The sequence below is a fragment of the Musa acuminata genome, chromosome BXJ1-4, assembly GCF_036884655.1.
Source record: "Musa acuminata AAA Group cultivar baxijiao chromosome BXJ1-4, Cavendish_Baxijiao_AAA, whole genome shotgun sequence".
Classification (NCBI taxonomy): Eukaryota; Viridiplantae; Streptophyta; class Magnoliopsida; order Zingiberales; family Musaceae; genus Musa; species Musa acuminata.
This window is the reverse complement of record NC_088330.1, coordinates 32,544,747-32,568,864: the sequence shown is the minus strand read 5'-3', so window position 1 is coordinate 32,568,864 and position 24,118 is coordinate 32,544,747. Positions and strand designations below refer to the sequence as shown.

The 24,118-nt window shown below is 45.7% G+C and overlaps 4 protein-coding genes across 4 annotated transcripts; 2 read left to right on the top strand and 2 right to left on the bottom strand.

Annotated features, from left to right (window-relative positions):
• Nucleotides 1–6,003: 6,003 nt before the first annotated feature.
• Nucleotides 6,004–6,916, top strand: LOC135672526 (heavy metal-associated isoprenylated plant protein 27-like). The gene is made up of 3 exons (XM_065181015.1): nt 6,004–6,185; nt 6,276–6,351; nt 6,433–6,916. Exons 1-3 carry the CDS (start codon nt 6,105–6,107, stop codon nt 6,741–6,743), a joined length of 468 nt encoding a protein of 155 aa, XP_065037087.1. The 5' UTR covers nt 6,004–6,104; the 3' UTR covers nt 6,744–6,916.
• Nucleotides 6,917–11,935: 5,019 nt separating this feature from the next.
• LOC135653446 (aquaporin PIP2-7-like) lies at nt 11,936–13,376 on the top strand. The gene is made up of 4 exons (XM_065175436.1): nt 11,936–12,316; nt 12,402–12,697; nt 12,809–12,949; nt 13,047–13,376. Exons 1-4 carry the CDS (start codon nt 12,025–12,027, stop codon nt 13,164–13,166), a joined length of 849 nt encoding a protein of 282 aa, XP_065031508.1. The 5' UTR covers nt 11,936–12,024; the 3' UTR covers nt 13,167–13,376.
• Nucleotides 13,377–16,946: 3,570 nt separating this feature from the next.
• On the bottom strand, nt 16,947–18,390 carry LOC135653444 (uncharacterized). The gene is made up of 2 exons (XM_065175426.1): nt 17,962–18,390; nt 16,947–17,873 (listed from the first exon to the last, which is right to left on the bottom strand). The coding sequence occupies exons 1-2, from the start codon at nt 18,294–18,296 to the stop codon at nt 17,222–17,224; spliced, it is 987 nt and encodes a 328-aa protein (XP_065031498.1). The 5' UTR covers nt 18,297–18,390; the 3' UTR covers nt 16,947–17,221.
• A 2,087-nt stretch (nt 18,391–20,477) lies between these two features.
• LOC135653440 (CSC1-like protein At4g35870) lies at nt 20,478–23,128 on the bottom strand. The gene has a single exon (XM_065175420.1). The coding sequence runs from the start codon at nt 23,037–23,039 to the stop codon at nt 20,643–20,645; it is 2,397 nt and encodes a 798-aa protein (XP_065031492.1). The 5' UTR covers nt 23,040–23,128; the 3' UTR covers nt 20,478–20,642.
• Between the last annotated feature and the right edge of the window lie 990 nt (nt 23,129–24,118).

Genomic DNA, 24,118 nt, shown 5'->3' with positions numbered 1-24,118 from the left:
GGCAAGAAGGAGATAAAGAGGATGGTTGTGTCTCAGAACATATTGCCCCATCAATTGGGGAAGAGTGGAGTGGAGTAGGAACGGGCAAGTGTTGAACTGGAGTGATATAGTGCGGATCAGGAGGGGAGGAAGTAGACGAAGTCATGGGAGGCTCATCCGATTGGACCGAAGGTATACCCCAGTGAGATAGTGAAGCAGTCTGTATGGCAGGATATGGAAGGGTTTGGAAAGGAAAGTTAGACTCAACAAAGACAACGTGACGTGATATGAAGATTTTATGAGTGTGGAGATTATAGCAGCGGAAAGCATTATGTTCAAGTGAGTAACCAATAAAGACACAAGGAGTAGATCGGGATGTTAACTTATGAGAGGCATAGGGACGTAACCAAGGATAACATAAACAACCGAACACTCGAAGTTTACGAAGGTTAGGGGGTTTGTGAAATAGTGTGTCAAAGGGGGACCGGTATTGTAGAACTGGTGTAGGCATTCGATTAATTAGGTAGACAGCAGTTTGAAAGGCTGCTGTCCAAAAAGTTGAAGGCATGGAAGCCTGATGTAGAAGTGTGAGTCCAGTTTCTACTATATGCCGATGTTTGCGTTCGGCAGAACCAACTAGTTGAGGAGTATGTGGGGGAGACTTGAGGTGTTGAATGCCACAAGCTGAGAGATGGGATGCTAGGGCTTGATATTCACCACCACCATCAGAGTAGACTGTCTTAATGGTAGACTGAAAATAGTTTTCAACCAACTTCTGGAAAGTAGAAAAAATACGAGAAACGTCAGATTTATGGGAAAAAGGATATATCCATGTGTACTTAGAGAAGTGATCTACAAAAATAACATAAAATCGGAACTTATCAAAAGATAAGATTGGAGCAGGACCCCAAACATCAGTATATATAATTTCAAAAGGTTTAGAAGAGGAAATGGAAGAAGCCAAAAGGCTGCCGATGACTCTTATTACTAAGACAAGCATCACAATGCATCATAGAATTAGTGGACTTAAAAAGAGGAAGAGAGTGACGAGATAATAATTTCTACTGAATAAAGGATGAGGGATGACCAAGCCGACGATGCCACACATCAATTGGAGCTGCAACAGAAGAATGAACAGTGGGCTGGGTTATTCGAGAGGTTGACGGCCATTCGTAAATGTTGTCTTTATTCGGGCCTTGGACCAATGATGCCCCCGTGCTCAAGTCCTTAACAAGAAAAGAATCAGGAAAGAATTCAATGGAAGTATTGTTATGTTTGCAAAATTGAGAAACAGAAATGAGGTTGCGTTTAATATGAGGAGCACATAAAACATCATCGAGCGTAAATGTATTAGAGTCAGAATTAAGCGTTGTGGAACCAGTATGAGTTATAGGAAGTCCTTTACCATCACCGATGATGATATCTTCATCGCCGCCATAGAGATTGTGAAGAGACAAATTCTGAAGATCAGCGGTGATGTGATGAGAGCACCAGAGTCGACAATCCAGTTGGACTGGCTAGGTGTCGGAGAAGTTAGGAGATTTGCCTGAGGCCAGTGTGACGGAGCAGGGAGGCGGGGACGAGACCGGCAAACTTTAGCGGAGTGGCCGACTTTGTCACACAGTTGGCAAACGACCCGTCTTTGATGGCTCGGTAGGGCAGGACGCCAAGACGAATGATGGCTGGAGTTGCCACTTTGCGAGAAGTGATGACTAGGAGGATAGGAGGGGTGTTGCATGGAACTCACAGAATCAAGAGGCGCATTAGCCAAACCTTGGGTGATGTTCGGCGAGTACCGAGTGCTCTTCCGTTTAGACTTATGACTGACTTGAGCAGTGACAGTTGATCCAGGTAGTTTGTCCGCACGCTTCAAGTACATCTCGTAGTCAGTCAGCTTATCATAGAGATCTTCAAAGGAGACTGGCGAGTCGCGTGCCCGAATTACAGCAGCCAATTCCTTGTAGTCGGTGTCGAGACCATTGAGGGTATAAATGACAACCTCTTCGTCACATAGGGAATGACCTATTAAGGTCAAGTCATCAATGATAACCTTGATGTGTTGTAGATAATCAGAGATACTACTTCCCTCTTGTTTTGTCACCATAAGCTTGGATAGAAGACTGAGCTTGCGAGTACGCGAATGATTTGCCAGGGTGGTTTGCAGTGTAGACCATGCATCAGCAGCTGTCACACATGAAGATATCAAGGGAGCAACAGATCCAGCAACTGAAGCTTGAATGGCTTGGAGGATGAGACGATCTTGACGTAGCCACAGTTTGTGAGCTGGATTGGGTACTGGACTGGGATCGCCGGGGATGTTGAGCATGGCCGGAGGACATCTGAAAGAGCCATCAATGTAACCTAGCAAGTCGTATCCAAATAAAAGATTAGAAAATTGAGCTCGCCAGGACGCATAGTTGCCACCCTTTGATAACTTAAAGGGTATCAGCGTGGCAGCATTGATGGAGATAATCCCTGTAGAAGAACAAGAAGTGGGAGTCCCTACAGGAACTGAAACATCAGAAGAAGTGAACGAAGACATTTTTTTTTTTTTTTTCCTTCGTGAAGGGGCTGCTGCTATAGATTGCTGCAGCAGATTGGGCAATCTACAACAGTGCCCAAAGTTGTCGGCAGCTGCTGTGGATTGCTGCTTGCTGCAGCAGATTGTAGAGGCTGCAGTTTGCCGAAAGGCCGCGAAAACTGCAGCGATTCTCAAGACTGTGGTTCGCTGCTGTTGATTGCTGCTTGCTGCAGCGGATTGTAGAGGCTGCAGTTCGCCGGAAGATGGCTGCGAAAACTGCAGCGGTACTCAAGACTGCGGTTCGCCGGGAAATGGCCGCGAAAATCTGAAGTGTTACTCAAGGAAACTGCAGTGAGAGAAATCTACAGCAATTAGATGTAGACTATGGTTCGTTGCCGTGGATTGCTGCTTGCTGCAGCGAATTGGAGAGGCTGCAGTTCAACGGAAGATAGCTGCGAAAACTGCAACGGTACTCAAGACTGCGGTTCACCAGGAAATGGCCGCGAAAATCTGCAGTGTTACTCAAGGAAACTGCAGTGAGAGAAATCTGCAGCAATTAGATGTATAGAGAAAAGCGGCAGCGAAAGCTGCTGTGGTAGAGGAAGGAAGATGCAGCAGTTGCGGTTGCTGCTGGCTGGGAAGCGGCCGCGACAGCGAAGGAGGAAGACGCAGCAGCCGTCGTTAAGCAAGGAAGACTGAGCGAGGAAGACACCATCGTTCGCCGTTCGTAGCTATTGAGGAGGAGGACACCGCCGTTAAGGAGGCGCCGTTGTGTAGAGGGAAGCGGCAGCGAAGGCTGCTGCGGTAGAGGAAGATGCAGCAGTTGCGACTGCTGCTGGCCGGGAAGCGAGGAAGACACCGCTGTTCGCCGTTCACCGCTATTGAGGAGGCAGTGAGAGAATGTTTTCCTCCTTGCGTGACGACGACGGAGAGTGTCTGCTGTAGGCAGCAAATAGGAGAGGGAGCAAGGCCGGCGAAGAAAAGCAAGATCGGCAATGAAGAAGGAGAAGAAGTGGATGAGCAGAGCCAAGACGATGCTCTTCTTCAGTGACTCTGCCTATGGCCGTTTGGCCGCTTGGCTAACACACGGCGATACTGTTGTCGCCAAGGAGGAACTGCTCTGATACCATGTTAGAAAAGAAATAGATAAACAAGTTGTAGAAGTAGTTGATTGTTATTAACATATCCTCCTTCCTTTTATACAGGTTAGAAGGGAGAATTTTCCTCAACAAATTAGAGGATTTCCCTCAACAGAGTAGAGAGATTTCCTCAAACAGTTAGGAAATCTCATCTACTTATCAGAAGGCAAAGGAAAGCCTCCTATCATCGACATCCCCGGAGGGGGAGGAGGCGGAGGACAAAGAACCCAAGGAACCGTGACCATCTGTTGCTGCTGAAAATATTGACAGAGGTCAACAGGCAATCCTTCGCCGTCGTCCATCGCGTCCAAACTGTTCCTGTTGCGGATGAACGGAACCGGCGCTTGGATGGCCATTAAAAGAGCAAGGGAGAAACTTTAACTGGATCAGAGGGGACGCACGAGTTCGGTGGGGGGGGTGGAACCGACTTTATGCAGATCCTACTCCGATACACTGATCCTTCCCGTCGAGATCATATGGAAAACAGGATGCCGCCGAGCGGGAGGGGGGGGGGAGGTCCAACAAGTCCGAGCTCTCCAACCCACAGCACGAGTCGACGTTATGGGGTTTCATCCTTCTCTCAAACCCTGCGATCTTTTTGTTGCTCGTTTGGTTCTCGGCACGCTGTCATCCACCTCGACTTACCTTTTCCCTCACACCGGACTGGATCTCGCAGATATGGATACCACGATGGTGGAAGAAACATGAAATATATCGATCGACTTGGAATCCAATAAATATACACGAATTATGGCAAGATTTATATGGGGAAAGGTCACAGGACTGGAGCGTCGGTGAGCGTGGGTTCTCCTCCGGATTCGCTCGCCTCGCTGACTTCAATGCAGGCAGAGCTCACCGTACATGAAGAGTCCCTCATCTCTCAACCTACACGCATAGTAAATGGGCGCATTCAATGGATTGTGGGAGGAGGCTTCCTTTTTTTTCTCCTTTCTTCTGTCTTTTCCTTTTATAGCTCTCCACGTCCCACGTGAAGCAGTGGGTACGTGTATGGCGATATGCATGCAGAAAAGCGGGGAAACATCAAACGTGGGGTGTCAAACTTTGGCTAGCGAAAGGTCATGGGTTTCTGTGTTCGTCGACTTTGCTTCATATGGGCGGTTTACTTAATTCGTGGTTATCGCAGATGCCTTATGTTCCCTTTTTCTTCGAATCAACTCACGCATGTGTTTGAATCATATTTTGGATGCGTTTCCTCTTGTTATACTCTTTATCCAATTACTCGTACCATTCACCAAAGCAATGGCTTCAGGTCTCACGCCTTGATCACGTTTATCTGTTGTTTATAAGGCGATCTGCAGCCTAGACATGTAGCAACGAAGTCAACATTGTTATATCATTTGACTTGGTGTTAGAAGACCAACTACTGTTTTACGGCTCCAACATGAGAAAAAGAAAGTTTCAGTCTGCTCTTTGTATATCTTTTTTCTTATATTACTAAGAAAAAATAATCACATTAGATCAACGTGTGAGCAGGCTGAGATCTAACAACTCTTGCGAAGCACTATTAGCCAGCCTTGTCAAACTCGCACGTATAATTCTGTACCTTGTACACCAAAGAAGAAGACCTGCCTCGGTTTTAAATGTAGTTAGCATTATCTGAGACTTGGAGGGTGGCATGTGAGGTGGTGTTCTAAAAGGGTCATTCATGCAGGCCATGTGAAGTAGGGAGAGTGTCTATACTCTTTGCTCTTTCTTCTTCCCAACTTGCCTCAATCGGTGGCATGCAGTGGGGTTTAGTACCTCAGATGATGATGCTTGGCGGTTGTAGCCGTGGCTTTCCCTCAGCATACCAACAAATGTGTCCCACTGACCACTCCAGCTTTTCAACGGGAAGGGAGAAGACCACTTTGGCAAGCCATCTTATTAGACTGACGAGATTCCCCCACTTGTGAACAGTATTATATTGGAAACTGCAGTAGGAGATGCATTTGTTTTGCCTTCTTTCTTCGTTCCTGGGAGGGTTCAGGCAATTATTCTGTGGCTGAGAGCCAGCCGACGGTCCTCGGTCGCCTCTTGAACCGTTCCTGTTGTTACTCTCATAACACAGTAATCGACTGTAACAGGTGTGACATGAAACCGATGCATGAATTAAATTCGTTTCCTTCTATTCCTCTTTTCTGGGGTACACGACTGCTGTAGATCATTTATAGGGTGATGAAACGCCAAGTGTTATAACTCGGATAAAGATACGTAAAATTCCTTCGATACCGATGATGTGGAGGGACTCCATACACCACGCGTGGCAGAGACAGGGCATGCATGACCTTGGGCGACGCGTCGATAAGATGGCAGTACATGTGGCAGCACTATTATGGATGACCTTGTTAATTTAAGATATCGAAGAGTCCGGACTTATGTAGTCGCTGCCCAGTCGCCCATCCGCTCCTCCCACGAAGAAAGCCTTCTCTTGGCCTCGTTTCGGTCGCTTGCAGAGAGCAGGAAGAATGGGCCTTTTGGAACACGTATCTGAGCTTTGCTCCGTCTCCAGAAGTCGCAAAAAGCTCAAGAAGAATAAGCAATTGCAGGTGAGCATCGTAATGACTATGTACTCTTTTTCTCATGTTGTTGTTCATGTGAAGTGCTAACAGCGCGGGTTGAATTATTGATCGACTCAGACGGTAGAGTTGAAGGTGAGAATGGACTGCGAAGGGTGCGAGAGGAGGGTCAGGAAAGCCGTGGAAGGCATGAAAGGTCTCGTCTTTCCTCTTTGTACTGTGTAGTATTTCCGAGCGTGTCGTTCGGAGGGATTGATGGTTGACGTCGATTAAACAGGAGTGAGCAGCGTAGAGATCGAGCCGAAGCATAAAAAGGTCACGGTGATAGGGTTCGTGGACCCGAAGAAAGTAATAAAGAGGGTGGAGTGGAAGACGGGGAAGAAGGCGGAGCCGTGGCCGTACGTGCCGTACGACGTCGTGCCCCACCCCTACGCGCCGGGGGCCTATGACAAGAAGGCGCCGCCCGGGTACGTGCGGAACGTGTTGGACGACCCCGACGCGGCGCCGCTCGCCCGCGCAAGCTCCACCGAGGTGAAGTACACGACGGCGTTCAGCGACGACAACCCCAACTCCTGTACTATTATGTGAAGTCTCTGTTACTCCCAATGGAAGAAGAGGGGGAGAGAATTTGTAGAATGCTTCCGTTTGTACGCATGTAGATATTGGGTAGAGATGTGTATGAGGATTGTCCGGTGTTTGTTGAATGAATGTATTTGGGTGTTGTTAATATTGAGTTTAAATTGGATGAGTATTTGGAGGAACAGTTTGGAATGTGAATTGGGTTGATTCAGATGTCGATCACGTCCTTGAATTCCTGTTTCTTAACTCTGGATTGGTGAGCTTCCATGAGTTGATGTGGTATGCGACTCCCCATTGTGATGGAATTTAATGCTTCCGGACGATATATAGATAATTCGTCCTTGTCTTGAAGACTTTCGGGTCTTCTGAAAAGTCGTATCGTGCTTCCATTGGATTGCCTTGAGACGATCACATGCGTCGTCACTGTCCGACCACTGTCGCGTTTCATTACCAATGGGTTTCTCATCTCATCTTCTCTAATCTCTCTCAGTGACAGCCTTTCATCCCTTTTGACTTTTGGTTCTCACTCGATTACTTTACTGGCCCCTCAGTGGCCGCTTTCGGTTCTCTTTCTCACCACCATCGTTTGCTTTGCTCGCCATTACTGTGTTCACTGTTGTTATCCTTTTGACGTAAGGTGCTCGCCTCTATCGACTCTTTGCGGTGCAAACATCATTAGCACGACTGTTCATCATTAGCATGACGTAAGGTTCATCGTTCTTGCCAAAAGGAAATTAGAGCACAAAAGATCGGCACTAATTGATAGCCAAAAATCCCTCTAGCGAAAAAAAACCAACCTAATGATTCTGTCAAATTTGGTAAGCCAATTTACTATAACATTTCCTTCTGTAAAGACATGATTAATGCAGAAGGAATCCAAAAGCATTCAAAATACAAAGAAAATTACCTATAATCTTCAAGAAAGTCCACGGTGCAAAATGTGGGTAAGGATGGAAGAATCAGACTCAATGACCACCATTTTTGATTCCTCCATCTTGGCAGCTGGACGCCCTTCCATCGTAGCAGACATGGTTAATGAAGAAGGCATCAAAAGCATCCAAAATACAAGAGACATTAGCTGTAATATTCAAGAAAGATCACGGTGCAATAACTCTCTTGGTCAAAATGTTAGTAGGGATCTTAGAATCAGATTCAATAGCCACCATTTTGACTCCTCCATCGTGGCATATAAAGTATCCCCCTATCTTGCAAATTTACAGCCACCATCATAACCTCTAATAATGAATTCTATGTCCTCATTATTAGGTCTTACCTAACGATCCATGACAACCAATCATCGGTTTTTCCCGTCTCGTTACCAATGCTGGCGGGTCAACCGTGGTCGCACGGAAGACTTCTCTGAACCGGTCATCTTCTCCTCGGTCCCCGAAGGCCCGAGGCTAAAGGCCTGGTTCTCCTCGACCCGAGCCGAGATTTTGTGAATTTGGTCCGGTTTAATTATACATTGTCCGGTCCAACCGGTCTGATATTAAATTTTCTAATACATATAGGAAGGAACCGACATCAACCGGAGAAATCCATTTCAATTCATAGGATTGAAAATGCCCAATACATCACAACAAATTGTATAAGAATCTACTGAATATATTATTATTAATTTTAACTTAATTATTTTGATTGATGGTTTGGATCAAATAGACCAATTAACCCGTATATAAAATCAAATGATTCGTTAGTGAAGTCGGCTATGTGAATTTGATTAGAGTTATATTGGATCGATGGGCCCAGTAGTGACAATATCCAACCGTGAAGATTTCTTTAATAATTGATGTAATTACAAATCTTTCTAATAATTATCCAACCAATATCATCTTATTTTTCTTGAATTGGAAAGCCTTTCTGCTTAATTTATTCTGATGGAAGTCTGCCCATTAGCTCAGAAATGATAGTAATAATATCAATAATATAGCACAATTTCAATGGGTTATTCTGAAAGATATAGTTGTTTAGGTGGACAACTTCAGCTACAAACTCAATAATTAATTCAAATTCTAAAATACTGTGAAAATAAAAATAAAATTTGAAACAGTCAGGTGGAGACCACTAAATGCTCCATCATTTTCAGTAATTATGTGAATCTTGGCGAAGCCCTCACAAACATGTATCCTTGGATCATTCTTGTCCCTCCCACAAACATATAAGCACGCATCATGGCGAGCGCAAGCTTCAGGCCAAAACCACAATGAAACACTAGTGAGGACCGAAGCAGACGAAGTACAAGGAGGCAGGCGAATAGAAGAAGAGCAGTCCTGTCCGAAGTGCGATAAGAACATCCTTTGGAGCACTTGACATCCTCGATTAAGATTGATAACCTAACGTGAAACAAATACGTGGATATCCTTGGGATATTATTAGCAAGTTCTCAATCAATTCACATCACAATGCAGCAATATCAGAGGCGTAGGACCATCATAAGAAGGCTAATTAAGTTAAGCTACAGATACTGCTGAATGATGTGGCTTAGCATTGGTGGGACTAAGCTTTTCTTCTGAAAAGAAGGCAGGATGGTGATGCCACTGCCGTAGAAAGAGAAAACTGGGTTCGTTGACGACTCTTTTCCTCTCCATCTTGTGTTCGGTGAGATGATTTGTTTATTGGCAGCCTGCCGACCACATCCGTGCTAACCTTCTGGCTTCCAATGATTGAGGCCCCAATGCTCCGCCGGGATCATGTTTATTTCACGATACCGCTAAACATTGTATGCAGTCGGTATATTCCTCCCAGCAAGCAGACAGAGGAAGCTGCCAGACCAGAACAGCTTCACCGTCTTCCATCTCAAGTGATACTGACGCACTTCTTCCTCTAAAAAAATGAGATCCTGATGCGGCACAGAGCATGCATGGAAGCCGAGCATGGTTGTTGCTTGCTGAATGAATCAAACTGCATATACATTTCGAACATCCCAACTAGTAGACTCTTTGATCTCGTAGAAATCCGGATGAAGTCTATCCCTTTATTTGTAGTTTTGAACTCTCTGTTTCCATTGACAGATCACCGAGGGTACATTTCGGAATTCTTTAGTCCTTGTGTGTTCCTCGTGGGCCAAGTGACATAATTGTTGAGAGAAGAAGCTTTACAGAGTAGCTTGGATAGAGTCGGAACCACACTTTGCCTCCCTGGAGGTGGGGGAAGAGGAGCAATCTTTATCCCTTCTTTGGCAGTAAAAGTAGCACTGGCTTCGTCACTGCTCCATAAACTTATTATGTAATCAAATTTGAGCTTATCTTCTAACTCTTAACTTCAAAACATGGTGACACGAGGATAACGTGATGATGATGTGAAAGATACGTGCATTCCTTGCTGCGAGGTTGGGACCATTTGATGTGGGAAGGAAATTATGATCGAGTTGTAGGCATGCGTGAGATGGCTACCAGAATTTGTCTACAAATTTTAGCTTTATTACTATTATTATTATTATTCTATGGTTAACCTAACTCTATTTCATCTAAGCATGAATAATACACGATGGTTCACGTTTCGTCATAGAGCCTATTACAACTCATCGTTGAATTTTCCGATAATAAACTATTTATTGGATTAAATAGATCAAACAATATCCGCCTTGATTCGAAGATGATCATTATCGTTGTTGTATGATTGATCAGGTCGTGATGATTAATGTTTATCCATATGCGTGCTTGATTTGGTGACAGGAAGTCTTGCAATTATTATCGTGCCAATCTTATCATGATGGATTCAACGCTTGTCGGTTGTTCTCGCTTGGTACAGTTGGAGAATCCTATGGTCAGATCATTAGGGTGTTTCGTGTTCTAGTTTGAACAGCCCGTGGCGTTGCGGGGAAGGGAAACAGGCGTGGCGAAATTTCAAGCCGGATTCGCTCGGGGAAACGCGCATCGCGGGTGTGAGCGGGTCGGCACGCGTATTAATTACCCAACGGATAGTTTGGGAAAGCAAATATTCCCAAGCGTTCTGTTCCCGGCCACAACCGCTCCCAAGTGACATGGGTCCCCCTTGATCTTTGCCTTCCTATTCGATTCTGCTGCGTTTGGTGTTTTGGACGATACAGCCGAATCGTGGACCGTTGCCATCGATCCAACGAATAGATAGGAGGAAGAGTCGGGAAGCGTCTAGACGAGAGAACACCGACACGTGTTATCCCATGACCGAACCGGTCCGACGGTGTCTGCTGTTATGCATAGAGCAGCGAGGGGTCGCAGTCATGTCAGGCCTCGGGAGCAGACGGCGACCGCCCAGCGGGGCACGGCTAAAGTCCATGAGGCCGAGCCAGGGCCCCCCTCCGTCTCCCCCACGTGGCATCACCTGGATCACACGTTTGTGGGAGCCAAACAGGGAGGGCCCCTGTCTCGATAAGACAGGCTTCCTTTTCTCTTTTTCTATGCCTTTTTTTTCCGTTGGCTCAACCGGTACTCGGGGCTCGATACCTGCGTCGCAGATCTTGAAGGAGCAGGGGAGCCAGCATCGCCGTTGGCTTGCATTTGGACGGTGGAGGGCAAAGTGCAGAACCGGGGAACAGCAGGAGACTTCTCCATCGGGAGGTGTCTTGGTGTGGCACTTGCTTCGTACCAGACCAAGATGGAGCGCAGCAATAATGAGAATATTCCAACCACGAGGACCGATGGCAATCAGACCGATTGGTCTCACAAATTTGCTTCGCTCGGACCCAACCCGGCTGAACATTTGACTCATATTTCACATCGATTAGGCTCAATCAACCACTTGATCATTCGTGAGAGAAGTTATACCGAACCCAAAAGCCACATGTATAATGGATGTCACAGCAATTTGATTGTATAGTTTGGAGGAGCCGTTGGATGCCAGGCTGACACTCGTGTGCAAAGACACACATCCAACCCAGCCCGCCTCGTGTATTTAAACCACACCCCAAGATGAACAGAGAAGATGATGAGCTCACATGGTCTGGTTGTCACCGGGACCCACCTGGACCACCTTTCAACTCCTCCGCCTCTATCTCTTCACATAATCCAACGGCAGTTCCCGATTACCGTTCACGTGAAGCTTCGTTACCGAATACTATGAAATTAAATATGGCTTTTCTTTTGTTATCATCATCATCATCATCATCATCATCATCATCAACGTTGTTATTATTTTTGTTTTCTCGCTGTCAAGGGAAGCCACCAACCTCTGTAGCCCACATGTTATCCATAAAGCCCCCCTCTGCCTCATTCCATAGGAGAGCACACAAAGCCACGAGGGGCAGTAGTAGCTGCAAGTGAGCCCAAGCAAAGAGAAAAGAGAGAGAGAGAGAGTAAGAGAGAGGATCATCATGTCGAAGGAGGTGAGCGTGGAGGTGGAGCAGCCACCGGCGAAGGACTACAGTGACCCGCCGCCGGCGCCGCTGCTGGACTTTGGTGAGGTCCGCCTCTGGTCTTTCTACCGAGCCCTCATCGCCGAGTTCGTCGCCACCCTGCTCTTCCTCTACGTCAGCATCGCCACCGTCATCGGCCACAAGGAGCAGAACGCGGCCGACCAGTGCAGCGGCGTAGGCCTCCTCGGCATCGCTTGGGCCTTCGGCGGCATGATCTTCATCCTCGTCTACTGCACCGCCGGAATCTCAGGTCCTTCTTCATCCACCTCGCCAGCTTCGACCCACCCATACTAAACCGATCTGCTCGTATGCTCATAACTTGCTTGGGTTTTCAGGAGGACACATCAACCCGGCGGTGACGTTCGGGCTGTTCCTAGCGAGGAAGGTGTCGCTGATAAGGGCGGTGCTGTATATTGTGGCTCAGTGCTTGGGAGGCATCGTCGGGGTGGGCATCGTGAAAGGGATCATGAAACACCAGTACAACTCCCTCGGCGGCGGGGCCAACGTGGTCGCAACCGGCTACTCCAAGGGCACCGCCCTCGGGGCGGAGATCATCGGCACCTTCGTCCTCGTCTACACAGTCTTCTCCGCCACCGACCCCAAGCGCAGCGCCCGCGACTCTCACGTCCCCGTACGTACCAAGAACATATCATGCACATGAGTTCATCCGCATCTGCCACTAAACTTCTAGTCTTTGAGCTCTTGCACAGAGGATGTTCATATTTGAGGTAATTCCTTGCAGGTGTTGGCACCACTTCCCATCGGGTTCGCCGTGTTCATGGTACACCTCGCCACCATCCCCATCACCGGGACTGGCATCAACCCCGCTCGGAGCCTTGGCGCCGCAGTCATCTACAACCAGGACAAGGCCTGGGATGATCACGTGAGTCTATAAATCGACAGATTACATGAGTTCCTCCATCTTTGTGGTTGTTTGGACGTAGGATGACTGACTGTGTTCTTCTTGATGGTTCATGCAGTGGATCTTCTGGGTGGGTCCGTTCATCGGAGCGTTGGCCGCCGCGGCGTACCACCAGTACATCCTGAGAGCAGCCGCCATCAAGGCTCTGGGCTCCTTCAGGAGCAACCCGAGCAACTAAGCCCTCTCCTACCCGCATGCAGCGGCCGGAGCCCCCGCTACCTCTTTGTTTTCCGGTTTCATTTGTGGGGGGTTGATTCTGATTTCCCTTCGTTATTTCCTTAGTTTCTTCTCACTCGCTCATCTTTATTCTTCTTCTTCTTCTTCGTCTTGTGTAATGTATGGGGGGATGTGTGGTCCTTTGTTTAATTCAAGTTCTGGAAATTATGTTCGTCTTGTTGTCTCTTAGCTTAATCATCCATCGTATGTCTGTAATCTGCTCATAATTGGCTTAATTATTAAAGGAGGAATTGTTCTCCAGAACATTCCCCGGCTCGACCCACCGTGTCCTTATCCTTCTCCATGTGGTCCTCCACTTGCATTTACTATACTCCCCGAAAAAATAATCTTTCACTTTCTTTACGCAAAAGAAGACGAGTAAAAACGAAAATAAATATTAAATGAGAAATCGTTTGCCTCGAACAAAGTTGAAAGGTAGGCTATTCACTGCTCCCAACGACCGTGCCACAAAGAGAAGTGTACTCGGTCATTAAAAGCTCACACGCTGTAGAGGAGGCGGCAGCTCGCTCTGTAAAGCTACCCGAGGCGTGCTGCACTTGGCCTGCAGCTTTGGGAGGAAAAGGAGAGGAGAAGGTGGCATGGCAAAAGTCGGGTGAAGGAGATAACCAGGACAGCTCGTTGGCTTCTTCGTCCAGCGCTGCTGAGGAAGGTCTCTGATGGCACAAAGGGTCGTCCTTGAAGGCATGGTGGGCATATATGTTGGACTGCCATTGGAAGCATTTGCCCAAAGGTCACATGGTCATTTGTCACCTTATCCCCACCGGTGGTGGTGGCGCTTGCTACATGACCACATCATTCCAGAGTGTCGTGTCCTCCCACTGTTCCTTCAGAATTGGTGACCACTGTTGTTTCTTGGAAGGCTCCTCGCAGTAGTGCAGTAAACATCAAACAATTGGCCACCATTAAAGAGAGAACTCTCACTCATACACCCCGAGTTCTACATTTCATGCCTCAGCACAACGCATCAATCAATCAACCTGTGCAGTGGCATATTAGTGCACAAAAGTTGCAGTGGAACGGAGCTGTTTAATTTATACTGAATAAAATTCTGATTAAGATGATTAGATATAGGAGTCCAAGATGAAGAAAGGACAATTACTTGTTCCCAATTCAGCTGTTTGTGTCACCAAATTTGTCTACCTAGACAATGTTTTGAACAGAGGTAGAGGGTCTTTACAAGATTGCTGCCTTTTAAGGAAGGATCATGAAGGGTTTAGAGTTTAGAAAATTGGGGTTTCGAGAGTCATGTAAGAGGTGGGGTTTTGGGTTTCTCTGTTGCGTGCAAAGATCATGAAATAGTCCGGTGACTTAAAAGTAGAGCAAAACGAAATGAAAATGATTGATAATAGTCTTCAACCTATGCTTGTGGCTGCTACACAAATTTGTTCTTTTATCCAAACCAAATTTAGCCACTTTAGTGTGACATAAACCTCTTTTTTAATTGAGGGTTTTGTTCTTGTTCTAATCGTCTTTATGGATTTGAGCCATAACGAGATGCATACAAAATGAGACTTAATTGCCCCATATGACATGTATGATCATATCTAATTAGATAATATATATTATAGATATGAATAAATTTTGATTATGATTATTGATCAATATAAATCTAATTATGATCAGATTCTTTATGAAATAATCTTAATGAAAAAAATTTTCGTTAGTGAGAAATTATAAATTTTCTTATACTTTTCTTTGTTTCTAATTCATCTTATAACAATTACCACACGAAGGATAGGAAGAGAAGACATGACAAGTCTAATTCTCCAAATATTATTGTAGTTTTTAGATCCAATACGCTCGTAGGTAATATCGAAAGGTACATATTATAAATTTAATCTATCGTTATTTGATTTTAAATTTTAATATTAAAATATTTATATAACAGTAATATAATCATATTTTTTATGCTTATAAATATGAGCTTAAATTACATTCATTTATAGATAATAAAATTCATGATAATAACTTGTAGATTCCACCTTGTTGATACTGGTCATTCATCAGCTGTGACAACGATCGATCTGAAGCACACCCAAAACTAGTTTATGTTTAATCACTAAAGTTATTGTCAATGTTACTCTCGATAAAATACATCAAGCATAAATTAGTTTGAATTCAAGCGACACTAATGAGATTTAATTATCTAAGCACTTGATTAGATTCCACCAAGGTCTATCTAATATCGGGGAAGCATTTTAATCTTGTGTGCGCACACTCAAAGTCATCCTAAATCCTTGCTTAAATAGGATTTCATATTAGTTATAACATCAATTCAGTAAAATCTTTTAGGTTAAGAGTCATGTATAATTCGATTCTTTCAATTTGTAGAGATTTATGATTATCTTTTCAATTCATCTTTCTTTATCTCATATGCATAAATATATCAAACATTTTCCTCTATTTATATGTGAGTTAATAGTTTTCCCCTTTTATTGTTTTAAATTTTATTCGTATCTTTTTTTGATACTATGTTGTGGTTCACCCATCCATATCTATTTGTGGTGATATGATTAATATTCATTGAGATCAAATTTTGTCCACTTAGCTCTAGTATTATGTTAAATCTAGTAATGATGAGCATCAATCAATCATAAATCAGGCTAGATAAATATTTAACATAAAAACTTAAATTTTTTTATTATGAGCCAAATCTAATATATGTAAGATGACTCTTTCAATTATTATTATTATTATTATTATTATTATTATTATTATTAATTATCATCTCACATGCATATAGATACGAAGTCTCTCTCGTTCAGGAGGTTTGAACTCGAACCAATGTGGATGACGGATGGGTTGGGAACATCGTTCCTCGCCATCCTATCTTCCCGCACAGCTCCATCATCAACTGCGCTTCCACCCACCGTCGAACAATTTCCTACGAGATAACATTGGCGGTCGAACAATTTCCTTCAAGAATGCTCAGGCGGCAATTGGCCGAGCTCTTTTAGGCTTCGCTTTGCGGGCCTGAAGTTTGGGGAAGGTGACACATCAAATTGGGGTGCCGAATCATCGTTGCTCGCAGAAGTGGAAGGATACGGAAAAGCACTGGAGCTCTTTAGGGAAACACAGCTTGTGCAAACATGGCATCCTTGACGCACGCCAAACCTGCCCGCTGCGTCGCTCTTCGAGAGGGCTTTCTCGAGGAGGAAGTGCAAACATGAGTATGCTCGAGCCATCTCTGATGCCACGCCATCAAGGAATGTGGGGTCTTGGGTGGATGGTGTGCAATGGATGGGAGGGCCAACGATGCAATCGAGTAGTTCCTTTCCGTTCCACAAAACACCAAGTCGATGCCTATGAGGCGTTCGCTTTAATGTCTGCTATTGGGATCCTGAGATTACATTTATAAGAAGTCGATGCCTGTAAGGTGTTCGCTTTAATATCTGCTTGGGATCCTGAGATTACAACTTCAGCGGGGTGATGGCGGCAGATAGCCTGTGCGTTATCGTGTTGAGCGAGAGAAGTAGTTCCGCTAGATGCAGCGAAAGCATTACTAGAGATGTCTCCTTGGCCATGCAAGAAGGCTCGATGCGGCATATGATCAGATAAGAAAGATGCAAGATTGCAAAATCTTGAAGAAATTTTCTTCTATAGCTATAATGCTCGATAATAAGCCTCGATGTTGCTGATGGTTTCCGTGGCCTTCGTGGTGAACGAAGAAGCCCTAATATTTAGCTGCACGCATCATCAATCAAAGCCTACTGAAACAGTGTGAGCAAAATATGGAGCAGCGAAACAATTAACACTATGCATTCTAAAGAATTCTTCCGAGCCAGTAAAAAAAATACAACACTATTCCTACTTGCCGCGGCTTGAAGATCCAAACAGCCTCACCGGGGGGTTTTGCACTTGCGACAAGGAGAAAGACGTGAGCCACTCCATCGCCTTCCTCATGTTTCAGTCAGTGCCTTGATCTCGATGCATATCAATGCCTGTTCTGCCTGGCGTACAACCGATGCCCCAAAATCCAGCAACCATGGACGCACACTAAGCCATCTTTCTGAACTCGAACCAGATCTCGTAATGGCTGAACAGCAAGCTGTCGTGCGTGTGCTTCCTTACATACTCCAACCCCAACTTCGAGAGCCTCTCGGTGCACACGTCGCCGCCCAGTCGTGAACAGAACTTGATGTTGTGAGACACAAAGATTCGACCTTTCTCTGGCTTCAGCTTCCCCGACAACCTCTCCAGCCCCTCCCAGACCAGCGCGTCGGGCATGTGGAGGAACACCGCGCTTGCATATATGAGATCGTAGACAACATCGGATCCGAATCGATCGAACTCCATGTCCTCCCCTCGGAGAATGAGAGGCCGCTTGTGGAGGAGGCCCTGGGAAGGGAGCTCGTAGCGGAGCGCGGCCATGAGGGAGAGCTCGTCTCGCTCGAGGCAGTGGAACCTGGCCGCGTCGAGGTACCGGATGAAGTGGAGGCCGACCCGGAGCGTGCCGCACCCGATCTCGAGCACATGGTCGGCGGGCGCGAGCCAGGCGGCGGCAGCGAGGAACTCGAAGACGTCGCGGCCGCCGGCCCACGGCTCGCCGTAATTACTGTGGTGCTCCTCCACCAGAAGCTCCCCAGGGCATGGGAGGGCCGTGTGGTTGCCGGCATCGTCGCCCTCGTAGTGAGAGACGCCCTTGAACCTGCACAAAACCAATGAAGATCAGACATTCCAAAAACGACTGGAATCAAAGTGAGGGGTAGGATCGAGCGACGGGGAGAGGAATCCACCGGCGTAGGTCTTCGAGCTGCTGGGCGCGGGTGCGGGGGTTGATGCCTTTGCGGAGAGAGTGCCAGGCGGCGGGGGAGGACGGGGGTTCTTGGATGGAGTTGCGGGCGAGTTGAGATTTGAGCCAGGCGATGTCGTCGGGCGTGGGGGAGATTGGATCTGGAGGCCTTGTGGTCGCTGCGACGGCGGCGGCGGTGGTGGGGCAAGAGAGGGAGGGAGCATTGGAGGAAGAAGGGGAGAGGGAGGGGAGGAGGAGAAAGAGGAGGAAGGCGGCGGCGGCGGTGAGGATGAGGAGAGAGGCGGGAACGGTGATGCCCTTGGAGGGGGGAGTCGCCATCGGATCTAGTTTGGCTGCACGAGACGCGGCACCGACACACAACAGGTAGCGGTGAGAACCGGGTTGGCTGGCTATATACAACGCATGATGTGTACGTCAAAGTCATATACGCGCCCATGTTGACTTGGGGAGGAGTCGCTCGAGGAAAGACATTTCATCGTGTTGAAACGAGTTTCTCGAAGGAAGAAGCATTTAAGTGCAGCATGTTTGCTTAGAAGATTCCAACAAGTGATACTTCCAAACATCTCTAAAATAAGTTGCAAAGAATAAATATATTTGTGTGTAGATTGGATATGCATAATGGAACAATGTAGCTTTTGTTGTTCAAAACGTATACCACAAAGTAATATATGCCCTGATAACATCAAAGTAAAATATTTATACGCGTCACAAGATCTGTGTATCAAATGGGAGTCCATTCTTTGATCTCAACATCTCACCGAGTATTGAGAGAAAGTTTCACGTCATAGGACAAACTCAAAGTATCATGACAAGTCATTGTTGATCGAAACATAATTGGCACAACAACTTGCCATAAATGAGTGCATCAAAACAAAATCTCTGTAAAAATGGAGGAAAGTCACCGATCGTCGTCTTCATTCACGAAGGGAGGGAGATATTGGTGAAGGGCTGGCTTGATGCCATGTTAGAATGAAAGGAGAAGAAATTTTTTTTTTTTATTGATTATATATTTTATGTATATCATAATCCTATTTATAGTGTTAAAGATAATCAAATTAATCCTATAAACTAAACTAAGGAATAAAGAGATATCAAATCCTGATAGAAATCATGAAAAATATATTAGACATATCAAGGTATATATGAATTCTCTTTCATATAGTGTTAGGGTTAGAGTGACGTAGCATCTTATATGGCTTATTCGTTAGCACTTCATACTATTATTATTGTCATTTGCTCAACAAGGTCTCCTCATTATGTGATAGAACTATTGATCGACATATATTCAAGCTAAATAGGTAGAACAATCCGATATCAACCGATGATAATTCCAATCGATAGCAATTCTAACTATTGATAGCTTCAAAAAATATAAACCTCTCAAATCACAATAGTTCATGGCCTCGAATGCTTCGTAACCAAATTTGCCGATCTCAATAATTTAAAATTCGAGAATGTTGGGGGCATTGGTTAATCCAAATCTATTTTCCAAGATCTCAATAATTTAAAATTCGAGAATATCTTTTGTTGGAAGGAATGTTGGGGGCATTGGTTAGCCCTACCATCTCTAACAGCACTGACAACCACGATAAATTCCTATAGAGACCTTCCACACCCTAATATAGCAAATATAAACCTACGTTGAGATAGTTCAAACAATTATTTCCTATCTATCACAATTTTGCCATCTAGCTCATCAAATCCGGCATGCATTCATCCTGTTAATCCTAACCCCCACTCCACCACTAGTAGTTATTCATAGTCTAGTAGATGAAACTTGTGCAGCTCAAACTCAAGCATTACTTGAGGTACCTTCACCATCGTCGGCTCAAAACCTTATTCATCCAACTCAAGAATTCTTGAGACTATCTTGATTAGATGGATTAAGTAAGACAAACAATATGAGGTAGAGTCATACTTACAATATTCTTTTTATAAGTATATGGATCAAATTAAAAGATTCAACGTACCAAGATGAGACTCTTTTTTATGGAGACAACTATTTCAGATGCATAATTTTAACATGAAAAGATATATGAATAAATCATGATCAATTATCCATTAGATTCTATTCATTTCTCATTGTTAATTGGTTATAATTATCCCAAGCTCTATATTAGATTGTTTTTTTCTTTGACATTCCTTGTATATTTTTTCCTGATTCCTACAATATCGTCATCAATTTATAAAATTAATTTAAATATATTTTTTTATCTTATAAACGAGGTGATACAATCAATAAAATAAAATTTCTATTTCTTCTCCTTTCATTCTAACATGCTACCACATACTTTGGACCACAGCAGAGACACTTGTAGTTGGCTGAATGTTGTGGTCTCACTCACTGTTCTCATACAAGAAGTAGCCACATGAATCCATAAATGCAATCACCGTTTCACCACAGATTTTGAACTTGTCATACAACTCCTCATGACCATTAGAGTTAGGTTGAGAAGGCATCAAATTTCGAACTTTACCCTAACACAGGCCGAGCCAACAAAAAAAAATACACATGGATTCTATAAAACAAATAAATAAAAGGAAGCTCATGACACACGCAATGATATTAGGATGAACCACACAACACAAGCATCTATACATTATCCAAGGCCTGTTGCAAAGCAGCATTGACAGCACAAAGTAGTATGGAACTCAAACTTATGATCATTGATAGATATCCCAATCGATGTCAATGTTGGAGAAAACCTCATAGTCAGTTGGTCCATCCACAAAGCTACCGGCGGTCTGAATTCCTTCCAACAAAGATGGCTGAAAACTATCGGTTCTCGAGGGGAGCATTTTGTAGAACAACACCAATCCTAGAGTAAAGATGGCCTGCAGCTTTGTGGAGTCACCACGGATTGAGAAGAAAAACAACATGGACAGAAGAAACAAGACTACACAAAAATGCATAATGCATAAGACCCTGTCCATCAGTTTCCCGTCGTTACCAGCTGGGAATCCCTGAACTCTGTACACAAACAAGAAGTTATACTTGTCCACTATGTATCGGTAGCCAAAGTAGATGGCACCTACAGGAACCACGAGCGGAGCAAACAAGGAATAGATCATGGTGAGCGCAAAAATTGTGAGATTAAAAGCATAGTACTGTGCAAAGTCAAATGTCTGCTTTGGGGTGTGGAAGCTCCTGTCTATAGGATACACTGAAAGATCTTGTACTTCGGCACCATTCAAATCCAAACTATCAACTCTATCAGAAACGAGAGGCATCCGCAAATTGCTTTCTTCATTGTTCTGCTCTACTGAGTAGTCCACATTTTGTTCCGGAACTAGTTGAAGCATGTCATTCTTCCGGAATTTCTTCAGAATGTTCTTTATCCAAGGCATTGGAGCCAACAAATCAAAGGATATCCCAAGAAAGGTGCTCGTGATGAGAAACGCAAGGGTGGAGAGACAGGACCTTGACAGGAATGAAGCACTCATATACTGTTCGATTTGTTTGCAATCTTCCCCATCCATGTAACACCTCCCCATTCGAAGTATCGCACTCTCAAGTGATGACTCCACCATTGCACGCAAGAGAATGAGATTCACCAAGAAGAAGCAAACCATCTTTAGCAATGCAGCTCTCTGCTCCCCAGAAACAGTGAGATGACACTCGAACTTGGAAAGATAGGACAGTGCAGACGGGATGATTATGTACATGCTCACGAATATGAGGACATTAGGCAAGAACTGGAGAACGAGAGCCCCGAACCAGCTCGAGCCCTCAAGCCAAGTTAACCATGACTGAGCATGATCGACGGCCTCTGCATTAATTATCCTTGCAGCACTCTTCATTGCGCTGATGATTGCAAGAGGTGAACTGCAAAACAGAAGCATCAGGAGGAGGCAAGTGTTCACAGCGATCTTCCGCAATCTCAATGAAAGCTTGCTCAAGCCCAAGTGGTTCCAGTAGATGTCTTCGGCCGGCGGGGCCCTCTCAACCCTCCACCGGCTCCGCTCGAGCTGGAGCTCCATCAGAGGGAAGAACTGCCCGATGGGCCTCTTCTTCCTCTCCGACCTGAAATCCCTCACGGCCTTGTTGGCAGTGTAAACGTCTTTAAAGACCACGAATGCAATTCCGGCGCCAGGCGCCCGTCCATCCTGGTAGTCCAAAAGTTTGCTTTGCAGTACCAACCTCAAATTCTGCAGCTTTCTCAGCCTTTCTTCCTCGGTGAAGCCCAATTTCGCAGCGACCATCGCCCAGAATTCTTTGGCCTTCCTCAACCACAGATGCTCATCAATCTGGATGCCTTCGTCACCATCGTTCGATAGGGATCGGGCGTTCAGGCGAGCTTCGAGCCAAGAGATGTCGTTCTGGACCTTGGTCCACTTCGAGGCGAGGTACTCCAGGGTGCATAGATCAAAGGGCACGACAACGCGGTAGACCTTTCCAGGATATCGATGCTGAAGGTACTCCTCGAGCGGGGCCTTGTCGGCGGCTAGGGCTTTGGGGATGCCCTGCACCATGATGGTGAAGATGGAGATGGAGCTCGAATTGGGGTCACTGGGATTGCCGTTGCCGTCGCGGAATCGGGTAATCCGGAGGTCGTCTTCCATCCGAGTTATGCCGAGATGGGCGACGGCGACGACGAGGGCAACGAGGAGGAGGTGGAGCCAGATGAGTGGGGAGCCAGGGCGGAGGTGGGAGATGGTGGTGCGGGCGAAGGGATCCGCGAGGAGGACGGAGCCGGCACAGAGATTGAGGGGCAGGGCAGCGATGAGGGCGAGGAGGGCGACGGCGAGGAGGACGAAGAAGCTAGCGCGCTCGATGAGGAGGAACTGGGCGGCGTCAGCGCCGCAGTGTAGGGCGATCTGGGCGGGGGTGGCGTGGTAGACGGCGAGGAGCTTAGCGGCAAGGGCGGATGGGCCGGGGAAGCGGCGGTGGTCGGACCGGAGCTTGACGAGGATGAAAAGGAGGAGGCAGGAGGCGGCGCCGGCGGCGGAGATGTTGAGGAGGTACTGGATGTTGCCGTACCACGCGGCGGCGGGGTAGTCAGGGTCCGCAGACGGCGCGGCCGCGCCGGCCATGGACGGAGCGATCGAGAGCGCGCTCATGGGTCTTTCTCCCTCATAGGGGGATGAGAGAAACCCCAACCCTAATCGAGAGAGACCCGACTATGAATCGTCTCCGTTGGGCTTATTTTAGAATAACCAGAAAATTATAGCGTCAGCCTCTAAACTAAACTCCACCGTCCGATATCCTCCACAAATATCGGATGATATGTCAATCTAATATAAAACGCTCATGAAATCCCAAGTTTCATTAAATCTTAAGGATACAAATTATTATGGGAGGGAGAAGAAGATTAGCGGCCACGGCGAGGCCACTCGAGGTGGTCGTAATGTATTTGTTTTAATGCGGAAAAGAAAAACCAACAAATGCAGAAAACAAAAAGGGTAAAAAGTTGGGCTCCAAAGGATGCGTCTGCTTGCATGCTCCCATTTGTCCAAGAATAATGCCTTGTGGTGTTGGCCTCCTCACTTCATGACCTTATCGATAAGATAAACATCTTCCGTTGTAAAGCCACCCTGTGGAGCCAACCCATCGTAAACAATTGGCTAGAGAAATATTTATCCTGTGCTAGCCAAGTCAGCATGAGAAGGTTAGGGCCCGACCAATAACAGACACATCGATAAAGAAAGGAGATATTATTTAGCTTACGGTTGCACAGCCTCGGAGGATAGGCAATATCTCACTACCACTTACTGAAGTCTTTTTTTTCTAAGGCAAACTTATGAAGAGGGTATACAGAAAAATTAGGTCATCGTAATCAAAGAAAGAGGAAAGCTTGTCCATTTCAACAAAACGTCCCCTCTACATAGTGCACGAGAGCCAGATGAGGGGGTAACTATGAATGCAAGTCAAATGGGGTAACTTCCTCATCATTTCTCCAATCTGTAAGTTCTGAAATGAAGGTGAGTCCATTGTCACTGGCCAAACCAATCTCTCTCGGACTAATTGCAGTGCATGCTAAGGTTATCAACAGAAGAAACCCTTCTCACCTGTTGCATCCACATTGTCTTGAGTAGCAATCTCGATCTTTGAAAAGTCCCAATTGCATCTATAGGCAATCCTCTGTTGCCTCCGGTCTCAAAGAGATCATGACTCTCCATGGAGGGCAAGCTAAGAGCAC

Bases quoted from the DNA above. Each gene is read 5' to 3' on its own strand.
- LOC135672526 (XM_065181015.1), top strand. From the start codon at position 6,105: ATGGGCCTTTTGGAACACGTATCTGAGCTTTGCTCCGTCTCCAGAAGT. The intron at 6,186-6,275 runs GTGAGCATCGTA...TGATCGACTCAG, and splicing joins AGAAGAATAAGCAATTGCAG to ACGGTAGAGTTGAAGGTGAG. The intron at 6,352-6,432 runs GTCTCGTCTTTC...TCGATTAAACAG, and splicing joins AGCCGTGGAAGGCATGAAAG to GAGTGAGCAGCGTAGAGATC.
- LOC135653440 (XM_065175420.1), bottom strand. From the start codon at position 23,039: ATGAGCGCGCTCTCGATCGCTCCGTCCATGGCCGGCGCGGCCGCGCCG.
- LOC135653446 (XM_065175436.1), top strand. From the start codon at position 12,025: ATGTCGAAGGAGGTGAGCGTGGAGGTGGAGCAGCCACCGGCGAAGGAC. The intron at 12,317-12,401 runs GTCCTTCTTCAT...TTGGGTTTTCAG, and splicing joins CTGCACCGCCGGAATCTCAG to GAGGACACATCAACCCGGCG. The intron at 12,698-12,808 runs GTACGTACCAAG...AATTCCTTGCAG, and splicing joins CCCGCGACTCTCACGTCCCC to GTGTTGGCACCACTTCCCAT.
- LOC135653444 (XM_065175426.1), bottom strand. From the start codon at position 18,296: ATGGCGACTCCCCCCTCCAAGGGCATCACCGTTCCCGCCTCTCTCCTC. The intron at 17,874-17,961 runs GTGGATTCCTCT...GGTTTTGTGCAG, and splicing joins CAGCTCGAAGACCTACGCCG to GTTCAAGGGCGTCTCTCACT.